General features: G+C 36.0%; 1 protein-coding gene across 3 annotated transcripts in view; it reads right to left on the bottom strand.

Annotated features, from left to right (window-relative positions):
• Positions 1–13,681, bottom strand: part of LOC109059084 (formin-binding protein 1-like) — a 46,561-nt gene extending 32,880 nt beyond the window's left edge. The window contains exon 1 of one of the 3 annotated variants that reach the window (XM_042761900.1): positions 13,460–13,681. In XM_042761900.1, coding sequence (XP_042617834.1) covers positions 13,460–13,483 — 24 coding nt within the window. In that variant the 5' untranslated portion in view covers positions 13,484–13,681. The remainder of the gene's footprint in view (positions 1–13,459) is intronic. The other 2 variants (XM_042761901.1, XM_042761902.1) reach the window with 2 other exon arrangements.
• Positions 13,682–14,782: the final 1,101 nt, after the last annotated feature.

Raw genomic sequence — 14,782 nt, 5'->3', positions numbered from 1 at the left:
TGCCTTCGGCAGAATTCAAATGAGCCATTTTAATCTAGATTAATTCCAAGATTACAGTGAGATTAATCTAGATTAAAAAAATGTATCTATGCACCTCTAATAGGCTAATAGCATTCAATTTGTATTGACTATTAGGCCTAGAGTACCTGTGTAATGTCTTGTAGCCTATATATTGAATTTCATTTCATTTTACTAAAGCATAAAATACAGGCGGATGACTCATGAGAAAGCCAAAAAAAGCAGGACCTCGGTTTTTAATTGCACGTGCTTATTCTACTTAACACAATTCTCTCACGTGGTTGCGCAGCCGACAATTGCGCATTTAAGCTACTATTCCATCGAAACATGGCATTTATATGTATCATATATAAATATGTAGACATATAGGCTAAATTAATATAAATATTTAAAAATCTATAATATATATAAATATTATTTATATTATATATTTTTACATATTTTATATTAACTTAGCCTATATCTCGTGTGCGCTTTGGTCTCAGTGTGGTTCAAGGCTATAATTTAACGAATGCTATTTAATTTAACAAAGTGTCACTGCACAAAATACTGTCATTGTTTTTTTTTTAACTTATAAATATTATTTATATTTATCTTATTTATAAGTAAAAAACAACCACAATATTGTGAGCAGCGACACTTTGTTAAATTAAATAGCATTCGTTAAATTACAGCCTTGAACCACACTGAGACCAAAGCGCACACGAGATATAGGCTAAATAAATATAAATATGTATAAATATATAATATAAATAATATTTATATATATTATAGATTTTTAAATATTTATATTAATTTAGCCTATATGTCTACATATTTATATTACTCTATATGCCATCGTTAAATAGCCTTCATTAACCACTGAGACAAAAAAGCGCACACGTAATATCTATATAAATATTAATATAGCTAAACATGTACAAATATGTAATATAAAACATAAATCATATTAAATATAATTCATATATTATATAAGTAATAAAAAAAACCGAATCTGGCTGACTTACTTGGGGAAAAAAAAGAAAAACAACTACTCCGACCCCCAAGAGAATTCGTGTAGACACAGAGATCAGAAGGTATTTGCAGGAGGAAGCCCTGGATTCCCACGCAGACCCTCTTGTCTGGTGGCGGGACAATAGTTTCCGATTCCCTCTGCTTTCCAAAGTAGCCCGAAAATATATGTCCATTTGCGCTACAAGCATTCCCTCAGAACGTGTGTTCAGTGCTGCAGGGAACGTGGTTACTTTCAGGGCCTCCCTTAAACCTGACAACATGCTAGTTTTTCTAGCAAAAAATATGAATGTTCTTATTCTAAATGTGAAATAATAAATGTTAAATAAACGTGTTCCTTATGCTCAGTTGCCTTAGCCTCTGTGTGCGCAAAAGTCGTTATAGTCTAAGTGATTGTTTGATGACGACGACTGTAGCCTAATCTGAAGGTTAAAATATGGAAAATAAACATGCAAATTAATATCTATTACTGATCAATATGATAAATAAAAATGTGTTTGGTTTGTCTTTATGATGCTCTATCTTCAGATCTCTGTTGTGAATTGCGATCAGATCTGATATCGCCCCCAAAAAAATATGAAGGCTAGGGTAACCTCGCCTATTATTTCGTTTTGCAGAATTTTTATTTCAGACATCATTCCATTTCTGTTCTAAATGTTCATGTTCTAAATGAAAAAAAAAAAAAAAGTGAAATAAACCTGTTCCTTATATTCGTTTGCCTCCCGTGTGTGTGCGAAAGTGAAAGTCCATCGATCACGGTTGGGGGGGGGGGGGGGTTGCGGGTTGCGGTTTACCGCAATACCACGGGAATTTATTGCTTTTCAACTGCGGTAAGAAGAATTCAATACCGTCCCAGTGATTAACTGATAACACACTACATTTCAATCCGACATTCAAATTAAAATATTTAATAATATTCATAACAGAAGCGGTGTTTCCCACAGCCTTGCACTATATTTGTGGCGTCATATATTTGCAAATTCATTCTCTGCCAGCAGGAGGCGCTTAGAGCGGGAGAAATAGAGAAATAGTTTACCCGGTAACGGCTGTAATCAAATAAGCGCTGCGCTCACTGCTCAGGCATTACAGGCAAGATGAAATGAAAATGACATCCATAATTTTCTGAAGACGGATTCCTTCAGAAATACAGTGATGTAAAATCACCCGACATATGCAGTTCTCATGTTTATTCAACGAAGTCAAAGCCTTTTGGAAAATCTATTTGTGGCCGTGAGTTTTGATATTGTGGCGGGCACCACAAATAAATACATGTATGGGAAACACAATGAAACTTACCTGCTTGAACTCTTTCATTTGATCTGGGTGTCTGTATTTAAAGTGTTTTGTTAGTTTGGTGTGTTTCCTCTTTTTGATGTCGCCACGTCTCTGCTTTTATGAAGAAAGCACATCTACTCACGTTTTGGATAGATCAAGAACCGGGCTGATCGGGTACCATAACGTTTTCATTTTTTTATTACCCACTTGGTACCGAAGTACCGGGTCTTTTGACAACACTATGTTCGATATAACATTTATGCACCAAAAGTGAAACGAAATAGCACTACTCATTTGAAGCGCGCCACAAGGACCATTTATTTGCTTGGCTAAAAGTTCAAATGGCAGTACAGTGCGAGGAACTAGAGCAGATGCATTTACCCGCTCATGTCAACTTTCGGAAACGAAGTTCGTTTTGAGTTCGTTCCGGCAGTTCGAAATGGCTCACCAAAGCAAACTTTCGGGGGGAGTTCATGTTGGCTCCTAAACACCTTTGAGCTTTCATTGGTCTGTGGCGGTTACACAATCGGTGGGTGTGTTCTGAAACTCCACCTTCTTTGACATGCAATCTTTTTCCCCAGGTTCGTTTCTCATTCTACGGAGGTCCAAGCATAGAACAGCATCTCCTGAATAAACTGGAGTGTCGAATTGCTGAGCTGGCACAAATATATCCGCACCTGTACGATCGCTCGAGGAGAGACTTTAAAGATTCAGAGAAAGCATTTAATTCCTTGAAAGAAATTGCAACGAATCTTGGTGTCGATGACCCAGAGTTATGCAAAAGGCGATGCAGAGAAACATCCGAGAGAAGTTTTCCAAAGCCATGAAAAGAATGAAAGGAAAGAGTAAAGATATAAGGTAGCAAGTACCAAATACATGCGTTTCAAATAAATGTTACACCATACTGCTGCTGCTGTTGTTGTTCTTTCAATAAGCAAATTTAAAGGGTATACAATAAACGAAATGCCAAATGAACATACAGTAATAAACCTTTGTTTTTATCAAAAGTAAATCATGACACCACAAAATATAAAAAGTTGTAACAATCTATCCAGTTTAATAAAGTAAATGAACATTAATAAAAAAATAAAATAAAAAAAAACAGTCCAAAGTTTTTTTTTTTTTTTTTTTTTTTTTTTCACATCATGCTAAAGTTTTCGGACTATGAGACATTCACACTTCCCATAAAGGACTGATTATGGAAATGGGATGGTTCTTTTGTATTGCAAACATGATACTTGACTGAACTGCTGCTAATCATTATTCTTTTGTCTATAATTATTCTGACCATTGGTGCCCGTCTCACACCTAAATTGCCTGCACGTCATCATTGTTGTGTTTAGTGCATACGCACAAGAGTCGCGACACGTTTACATTAATCTACACCCCACCTCCAGCAGCGTGGGGGTGTCAGAATGTTCGGAAACAGTATACCGTCGCTCAGCCTTTTCGAACTTCTTTTTGCCCCCAAACGAAGAACGAAAACTAACTTCGTCTGAAGTATATCAGGGCCTTAACTGCACCATGGTATTGTGGGACAAATGTGGGTTTTCCATATAGAATTTCATTATATTATTATTGTAGACATTAAATGTATTAAATGAGTAATGGAATAGAATTACAGTATTTTTCTGTGATTGTTTTGTGCATTTATACTAAATGTATTTAGACTGTTTTGCTACAAATAGCAGATCATATAGTTAATTTTTTACCATCTTATTAAGGTTCTATATGTGTGATTTTAACCATGGTTGTCATGAACTAAATGTATGCTACTATGGAAGACCCAATGGTTAATAAAAAAAAAGGTCAGAATAATTAAACTTCACCAAATAAAAAATGAGGTTGTTACAATTTTTACAAATGTTACTGTTTTTGATAATGAACATAAATTTACATCTGCAGCCAGGCTACTCAAGCTAAAACTACTGTCAGCTCAAGCGACTATAAAATATGCATTTCTAAGGGTGCGCTCATACTTGTAGTTCAGTTCTCTTGGTTCGTTTGGTCCAGACCAAATAAAGAAAACAATACATTCGATCCTGGTCCGCTTGCGTTCACACTGGCAATTTCTTTTTGACCGAAAAAGAACACTTAATTTCTTTTCGACAGAAGACAGAAAGACATGAACATCTTGGATGACATGGGTGTGAGCAAATTATCAGGAATCATATATTATATATATATATATATAACTCTAAATGCTCACACACAATTCAAAAACTCTAAATGTGCTCACACAGTAGTCAAATCTACATCTCATATTGTATGCATGCACTCTGGGTGTGTTTTTGTTTGATTTTTGCAATATACTTAATGTCAAATCATGTCATTATTTAAACAACAATTACGATATTATCATAGACAATATACTGTATATCGCACACCCCTAGCTGTCCCTGCACATAAAGCTGGAACCTAACAATTTAAATGCTGAAAAAGTACTTGCCTTATCTTTAAGTGTTTAGCAGCCAATCCAAACCAACTAACTCGCGCAACCACCACATCCAGCACTAATTTTAACCTCAACAACCATAAACTCATATGGCAGCAGTATTTGAATAGGCTGGTTTCCATGAATATGCCTGAATAAATTCTCCTGTAGAGGAACAGGATATAGCAGGCCACATAACACCATCAACACCACACAGTCTGACCGCAATCACCAGGTTGAAGCCAGCAGAATGGATACACCAGACTGTAAGGGGCTTCACATGGAGGTTTGGGATTGACATGAAAAAGTGTTAAACAACCAAGGCCCCAATGATGCCAGAAACAGAACGTGGTTTTGCCCCTTGTTAGCTCTTTATTCTGGATTTCAGAGACAAAAGAGAAAACGAAATTTACCCATTCGCTTTCAAACACAGGGTTAGCACCTGTCATATAAACTGTACTTGCATTACAGAGAGGTTTTCAAAAGGATATGTTTTTCTGTAGTCATGTTTCAGCATGTCATGCAGTCCTTTGTCCCACACAACCCTGTGTTGGACAGTTTCAGCTGCATGTTGCTTTAGCACTAGTGTGCGGCTAGCAGAGCAAGAGCGCTCCAGGATATTCAGGCCTCCTGCCCAACTCATTTTAGCCTGTCCAAACATAATATGCAAAACTGTGAGATGAATAAAGAAAGACTGGAAAATGAAACCTTTTTTGCCTCCAAATTACAAAATTATTAACAATACCACCAGCTTGATTTTTACAAGACTGAAGCAAACAACAATTTATGCTTGGTTTTGCACAGTTTTTAACAAGCAAGCAAAAAAAAAAAAAGGCACAGAAAATTAGTAAGGACATCATTAAAATAGTCCATGTGACATCAGTACCATAATGGCCAATACTTATACAGTCCCTGATATAATGTGCACTCCTTCTAAAAAGCCTCTTCATGTTTTCCCAAAGCAAAAAGGAAAACATGAAGAGGACGTTTTTTAAAAAAGCCTTGCACAAAAAGATCCCATCGTTAGTTATCAGGAAACATTATTTCATTCCAGAAGTAAAAAGCAATTAGACTACATACATACAGCTGTAGTATTTCAATGGATTTTAATGATGTGAGTCAATGTAAAAATAGTGGGGTTCATTTTCAGTTACAGTGCAGGGTTGCAGCGTTGCAGGGGGAGATCATTTGGAAATCATTAGCAGCTATGTTTGAGTGCATCATCAGAAACTTCTGGAGGGTCTAGGAGACAAAGACATTTCACAAAAAGCATGAATGCTATCATGTGCTAGCCTAAGAGTTAAGACCTCCATCCCCCAAATGTCTGTCTGTCTTCCTGTATGAAAATGACCCGATTAAACAGATAAAAGCACACACAGCTAAAATGCAAATATACACCCTTCCAGCTTAATATAATGGCTTTTTTCCAACACCTGGCTAGATGCCTTGCTCTCTACTCTCAATCTTCTAGGGATATTAATTGAGATAAGTAGATTTGCATAACTCCTCATCTTTCTGCATCTTTGAAATGTCACTCTCAATGGGCACTGACAATGTTCTACAAATTTCAAGCCACATACATTTGTTTATCAAATATATTAGCCAACTTCATGCGTCACAAAAATCTTGCTGCTCATGTGAAATCTACTATAATCCAAATCCAAAAAAGATCTGTTGTATAGAATTTGAAGGGATATCAACATCAAGTCCTATACAACAGATCTTTTTTGGATTTGGATTATATGGATTATATTATTATTATTTTTTAATATTAAATTAATTATAAATATAATCAACTTTCCTCTGGGACTGGCTTCTCTACAAACAATATACGTCCCAAAATTGGACCAAAAGAATGCATTTTAACAGTAAACCTTTGCGACTGTTCTTATGATGCCCTAAAATGCTGTCTACATTAGGCTGGAACAAAGTTTCTTAATAATACAGGACGTTCTTTAATTGCACTGTCAGTCATGTGAAATGCATTTTGCTTCATTTGGCACTTCCATCATGCCACGTTTGTCCAGACTGTTTAATAGTGTGCGAGTTTAATCCAAGCTTAACACATGGAGCCAAGATTTTCAGTCAGGTTAAGGCTCACAGACTGATGAGTTGCTACCTGACTTGCATAACTAGATTAAAAACAAAAGACACTTGAGCTGTGTATTTCAGCACAGAGCCGACTTAGCGTACTGTGCTGGGAGACTCATTAATTGTACTGGATTACCCAGGAAACCACTTCTCTCCTATGCAAATCCACAATTCACTCGTTAGAAACAAGAAACAATCTCAGGCGGTTTTGATACACTATGGATTCCCATGTGAAAAAAACTGTCCCGACCCGTACCAGTCTAAGTGAATAAATGTAAATTTCCAGTGCATTCTGACCGTTCCAAGCAACAGTCTCACGGCTCCAGAATCATTTCCACGGGCCATAAAAAAACGCAATGCATGTCATCCAACAAAAGGTGGGAGACGACAAAATGACCAGTCTGGTTCCCCAGTGTTTTCTCTCTCTCTTTCTGTAAACAGGCCTGTGTGATTTGTCAGGGTACTAAGGGGCCCTGTAAATGTGAAAGAAGCCGTCTCTGAACAACGAACTCCGTTACCCTCAATACAGTTTCGAGCCAATTCCCATCGAGCTTGCCGGTACAAAAGCTGAATTCATTTTCCATTCAAGGGCTGCAAACAATTAATTCCAAATGCTTAGGTCTTGAGTTTATGAATTATTTAAAAAGTATGTGCAGAGGTGGCATCCTGTGAGGTGGTTTGTTTTGAAGTGCCTCTTCATTCTTTAGGTTACGTAACAGAGCGTGATGATTTGTGCTGAATTTATGACACGTTTTCCCAAGTAGCTCCTAAAATCAAACAGAAAAATCCTTTGAAAACAGTGGATAAAGGCATGTAGCGGTACAGGTTGAGTGTTTTATGCTAGTTTACTCTAATTTTCAAATTGGGGTCCATAGACCCTCAGGGGAAAAGTACAGCAAAAAACCATGTTAAAAATAATAAATACATTTTTTCCCCCTTTTTTTATTGTGTTCCATGAAAACACAACAACATACAGGTTTCAAACAACATAAGGGTGACTAAATTACAGTTTTTATTGCTCTAAAGAAAGAGAGTAGAGATATAAAACCAAACAAAATAAAGAAAATTCCCCACTTATCGTGTAAATTTGGCATTAATGGTTCAGACATCATGTGATATGTGACTGTTGAAAATTCCCAGGCCAAAATGATCCCTATATCCAGTTAGTCTTATGAAATAAAGAAACAACAATACTTCATGGTTTGGGCACAATGATTCATGATCGGGGACCAAAAGTGGCCCAGTTTACCTAAAACAGTGGAGCCTAGTGGCACCACAGATATTCAACGTACATTTTAAACCTTGCTTCTGATGAGGCCACCAAAGTTATGGCAGAGGATAAAGGAGAGCTTCAGAGTACAGCTATTTTTGGACCGCCATCATGAAAGGGTTTGGTAGAGAAGATCACAGAACGTTCTGCCAGTTTTTCAAACTCCGGTTCTGGGCCAAAGAGCACCAAATTTGTTTGTGTGAGTCGTGCTCCATAAATAATGGCTGTGTGAAAAGAAAAAAAAAAGTTGGTTGTAACCCAAGGTTTGATGTTCCAATTAGTCGATTCCTGCAGAAAAATAAGCTACGCACTCTTGGTTATGATAACATTGCCCTCAAAACTAAATTATTCTTTGTTATGATATGGATAGACATTTGCACCCAGCTGTTGGTCTTTTAGAGAACACAAAAGGCCAAAGAGAGAGCCAAGAGCGAGCTTCACATATTGCAAAGATCTGTTTGTGTGCGGCTATTCACTCTGCAACCAAACATGAATGCTTGTGTTTAAGCAGAATACTGTGAAATTATTTTAAGAGGTTTGTTCTGATCAGAGCAGCAAACAAAAGAACATAGAACTGCATAAAACTCCAAAAATACAGTTGGAAAAAGAGGCCAGGAGCAATTATTAAACATTCAAAACATCAATGACATGCAAAATATTTTTGACAATTTATAAGACATAAAACTGAAAAACCATCTTTATAATCACACTATAAAAGGCAGTAAAACAGTAATCAATTCGTGATCAGCAATCATTCTGTTAAAATTGGGTTGGTGACAACGAAAGCACAAACTGGTTCTTTCACCACATATGTAAGCGAAGCATTACTCACACATGCCCATAAACTTCGGAAAGCACTGGAATGACATACTAAATGTTGGGGTCAAAGGTTTAAGCAAATTGTTTCCTGACCTACTTTTTCCCACGACTTTGTTTGGAGCATGTGTTTATGTCTATTTCTCCTCTGGCATATAGCAGTCATAATGACCTGGCAGAGGCTCACCTGACTGAACTCCAGGCAGATACAGTGTCACTGAAGAAAAACATCTGTAAATGACCTATACACAATGCTAAAAAATATAGTATAGTAGTAATAAGTATAGTAATTTTAAATTAAATGAAAGAACTAAGTAATAAAAGAAAATAGATTTAAAAGGAGCTTTCTAGTGGTCAGTGGATTTAATTAAACTTATTGTCTAGACTATCCCACAGGAGTAGAAAAATCCTTAGACTCTTTGTAGAGTTATCTTTAATTCTATAATTATGTCCATATATAGTTATGTCCACAATGACAAACTGAAACTTCTCAAATTCTTAAATGACTAAGTTGAAAAATGAAAATTGTGTCATTTACTTACCATCAAGTCATTCCAAACATGTACACTGCAATTTGTGGAATCAGTGGAACAAATGATCAATAATTAGTGAATAATTAAAAGTTTGATCTGTTCCAATAACAAGGTGTTATATTGGTTCTGGAAATTTAGAATAAAACGCATGTTTTTAATGGTGCGTTTTGATGCTTGACAGCCATGGTCACTATGAAATGTCACGAAAAAAGAGCTGCATAAATATTAAATTAATTAATTTTAAATTTAACAGCACAGCACACAGGTTTGGAATGACATGCGGGTGAGTAAATACTGTCATTGTTTTTATTTGGGGGGTTATTTTAAGGTTAGATAAAACAAATTACATAAGCTTGTTTGATTGAGCCTATTGTGAATGTACAACTGCTGATTTCAGTGCTTGACAAGTCAGGTTGTCAAAAGCCTGACCAGTCAAAAACAGAAAGCAGCCTTCAAGTCCTACAGACAACCTTTAACTGAACCATCTTGACAGGAGCCTCCTACAGCTGCCCTTTGTCTTGGGTCACTGCAGGGGTTGAAGACAGGAGTTGCTTTTTTAGCTGATGTATAACAAGCTTCTCAGTCAAATCTTGACATGACTGTTTACAAGAAGAGTGGACAATCTTAGATCAGGAGGAAAGGGCAAATTCTGTCTGCAGATTCCCTCAAGAATCAAGTCCTTGTATACAATTAACTAAATGCTTTGTTTGATAACTGTATAAAAAAAAAAATCTTATAAGTGTTTACATTCACAATCTTACATAGCCCCTTTCACACTGCACATTGGTTCCAGAAAAATGCCGGAAAATTGCCGGATTGCCTTCTGTGTGAACGCAGACATGTCCCGGGATTGATTCCGGGTTGGGGACCTAGTAACATTGCCGGGTTCAGTCCCGGAACGAACTCTCTGTGAACAAAACCAGGACCAATGCCGTAAAGGGTGTGTCGTAGCGATGATGCACATTATCGTGCAACTCTTTTACCGGGTGTTTTGAAGTCAGATCAACATTCGCGACGAAAAAATATGCGCAAACTGTAATGTAGCAGAGATCAGTTAGCTCCACACTATCCGCGCTGAAGCTGAGATTGTTCACCAGCTTAAGTGAAAGTTGACGTGCCTAGCGTTTTCGACTCGTACATTACACGTCACATCCTGATGTCAATTCAATACCAGACAAATATATTTTCTGGAATTGCAGTGTGAGAGGGGCTCAATGTTTACCCTTCATAGCCAACGATATGCAAGTTCATGTAAATGACATAAAAGGTGTTATTTTTTACTGAAAGATTAAAAATCTGTTTATTCAAGAAAAACCAGACCATTTCAAAATCTCATGTAAATGCATCATGCATCTGTATCTTAATTAGAGAACCTTTAATAGTTCAATCAATATTTTATTACACACATACACTGCTGCTCAAAAGTTTGGGGTCAGAAGTTTTTGTTTTTAAGAAATTATTCTGTTTTCTTCAGCACGGATGCATCAAATTTATCAAAGTGACAGTAAAGGCATTTATAATGTTACAAAAGATTTTTTCACAGTCATATTACTGAAGCACCATGTGACACTGAAGACTGGAATAATGTCTGATGAAAAGTCATAAATTACATTATTAATATGATGAGACCCTGGAGTTCAAAGAGCAAGAAAGTCTTTTCATCTACTCACTTGCTGACTGACACTGGCCAATTCAATTCATTTACGAAACCCAAAACACTACAACACACAAAACGCATGGACTAAACAATTACTATCCAAGCCCTGCAAGCACTGTAACAGGTCTAACCAGTCTGCTCTACAAAAGCCTGAATCACCACATCCAAACCCTGTAAGAAATTGTTTTAACAGCACACACACACACTCTATACGGTCATACAGCAGTGTACAAAACACTAGAACTGTAACACTAGAAATGTAACCCCTGACAGCTCAACTCCGCTTTGCACTAATAACAGCTCTCTACAACAAAAAAGTCACACTAATTTCCTACGGGACATTTTGTCTTGTGCATTAGGCATTTTCTTGTTATGCGTTACAACTGGGTGATTCTGAAAGGAGCAAACCAGTCACACCCAAGATGTCACGTCATTTTGAACGAAAATCAACACTTGACAGATACTTAATGAGAGACATTAAACATCTTAATTGAGTTTACGTGACTCTTAATAGAACATAAATGGATCTAATGCAGAGTGCATTCGAGGATAACCATGATGAAAAGTGCACATGCATTTAAGGGATAGAATGGCATTTCATTCATCAGATCCAAGGCTGCAGATGGAAAATACTTTCACATTTTATGGCTAAGACATTCACCATGAGACAAGCAGACAAACATGATTATTCAGCATGTTCCATAGACAAAGGGATTTGCCACAGGATTACAGATGAATACAATCAACAAAAGGCAACCGCCACTGAGAAGGATATGCCATATTTCACGGCATAGGAGATTTACGGTACAGGAAATTAAGCCAAACATACAGTATCGCATGTCCAAAACCAAACATCCAGCCACATAAAAAGTTGGAATTTGTACAATCTAACAAGCCACAAGTTCAGTTGACAATGATTTGCTCAATTGCTTGTAACCTGAAAAGTCCTTGAAAGTTTTTTTTTTTTTTTATATTTCTGTATTAATGTCTTAATTACAAGACAACAACTGTTAGGAAGAATGCAGGATTTGTAAAAGTCACAAATAATCCGGATTTTCAAGCATAAAATGGTAGTTGTGTTTTATAACATAGTATTAAACAGACCATCTTGGATCAGCAACAAACCAGCTACCAGATGGGCATAAGAGTTTAAGATGGTCAAGCTGGTTTTTGGAAGATGGTTACTGGCTGGCCAGCCAGCTAATGACCAGCTTGAACCAGTTAGAAATCAGCTACTATGTTACCAACAGGAACCCTAAGAATATTCAAATGAATAATAACAATAAAACATTTCAAAACAAACTTTACCCAATCTTTAGCAAAACCTTTTAGGATCTGTTAATTACAAATACATTATGAGCCAAGTTACACTGTCAAAAGAACTCCAAAACATAAACTCACTCACTATGTAGAGAAAAATAAATAAAAAATAACAACAGTTTTATATCTGGATGACCAATCACAAAATTGGTAATTCCATGCATAGTAATTAAAGTTCAAGCTACATAACCATCTAAAAAAAACAAAGAATGATGCATTGGATATTTCAAGAAATACCTCATACATCATCTGCTTTTTGTCCAGTAGCCCAATCTGAAGGGTACCACCCCTGTAACAGACCCACACACACTCGACGGGCTTCATTGTCTCTCAATAGTTCAGTTTATGGAGAAACGGTGCATCTTTTATTTAAAATGCGAGTTTTTTGTCAACGGAACATGGTAGACTCGAAGCCCAGACAATAAAAGACATGGGGTCAAACTGCAGAAGCGTTGCCAATGGAACCCGCAGATTGAGAAAAAAAAGAGAAAAGAAATACAATCTAACCAATAAATATCCACATTAGAAGATTTCATCTCAGGTTACTCTTTTACAGCACAGCATCTTGTGCATTGTCTATGTCACCAATAAGCAACAATGGAAACAGATTCTGGATACAGCTGGGAGAAACTGTTGTTTGATTGTTTGTTTTAATAATACACATACAAGTTATTATATCGGTTGTATGATAGGAAAACGAGTTAATAAATTGTGATCCTCTCCCGACCTCTTAGTCATCGAAACTGGGTGTGAAAGCTTTAGATTCGGTTTGATTCGGAATGTCACTAGAATCAAACGGAACGTCACGCGTGATACATTTATCACTTGATACATTCTAAACGCGAAATGTTATAATGTATCAAACTCTGTCATTGTTTCTGGCAGTAAAGGTGTTTTTTTCTAAACCAGCAGGACAGACTGACAGTACACCGACAGCCTTACGAGGACACCTTTCCTGAAGTCAAGCCAAAAACCGAGTTGTTTGTTAGTGAACAAAAGGCCACAAGGAACAAGCAATGGGAAAGTGCGCTTACCCAAAGATCCGTTCCCCAGCTCATAGCGAAAAAACTCCAAGAACTAACGTCTCCTCCGCTTAAAACTCCAGGGTTGCTTGTTCTTCCCTCTCTCTGCCGTCGTGTAACTCTCTAATACTCAAGTGAAGCCAGCAGCGACAACCTCACGGCTCAGGGTTTTCCCATTTCCGACACACAATGCGCCTCTGCCGCGGGGAGATGGAGGGATGCGTTTGTCCAAAAGCGCCTCCTATCTGCCAGAGCTCGTAAGTGGGGAGTTTGAATAACTACACAACCTGGAGGAGCACAGAAAAATATATATATATTTTACATTACTATAGAGTTTAATAAGAAATATTTAACATGTAATGATAAATAATGTATTAAGAAATCTATAGGCTAAGAAATGTAATCATATTGTTATATTAATTTAATTGTAAATATCTATTACCAGTATTATATATCAAACATTTGATATGGCAGAAGCTGCAATTTTATTTTTTAATGGTCAGTGTTAGTATTTGAAATCTCTTAATATGCGGTTATACATTCAGCAGGTATGTATATTTCACTGGATTGAATATATATATATATATATAATATATATATATATATATATATATATATATATATATATATATATTAGTATCATTGAGATACCATAATAGTTTTATATATATATATATATATATTTCAAGCAAGTTTTTTTATATCTATATTTTTAATATTGAAGTTGTGGCCATTTTATTCTGTTTTTCTCATTTTTATTAGTTTGTGTTTTAAATATATTTTTGTCTGTAGATTTTATTACTTTTTTTTTTTGTTTTAGTTATTTTAATTCAAGTTAAACTAAATTAAAATGAGAAATATAGTTTTGGCAAGTCCTGACAAATATTTGTGTTAAGTTTCATAGACAAAGCATAGTGTGTCACACCACAGTACACTGCTCTATTCATAAAGATAATTACAAAATTAAATAATAATAATAAAAGTAGATAATAAACTCCCAAACCAATATGTTTCAACAGTTTCTTTATTCATTATTTACATCAAGTGTAACACTGGACTTCACAGTAATATAATATTAAAAGTGAGCTTTAAATTAGAATCACACAAAATATACTTTTTACAAAACAGAAAAAAAAAATACTGTTAATCTGTCAACCTCTGCCTTTTTAATCCCTGTTAAATTCACATATTCAAAATTAAGAGTGTTTTATTTTCATTGCACTTGAAGGACTAGAGAGGTGGCCTTTGGTATAGAAATTTCTTCAGTACTTAAAATCTGACCTTACAGAAAGACAGTCTCCAAAAAAAGTGAGTTCCAGGATTCAACATAAAAAA

This window comes from Cyprinus carpio, chromosome A8, assembly GCF_018340385.1.
Source record: "Cyprinus carpio isolate SPL01 chromosome A8, ASM1834038v1, whole genome shotgun sequence".
Classification (NCBI taxonomy): domain Eukaryota; kingdom Metazoa; phylum Chordata; class Actinopteri; order Cypriniformes; family Cyprinidae; genus Cyprinus; species Cyprinus carpio.
Note: the sequence above shows the minus strand (reverse complement) of the source record. Positions and strands in the feature narration are given on the sequence as shown.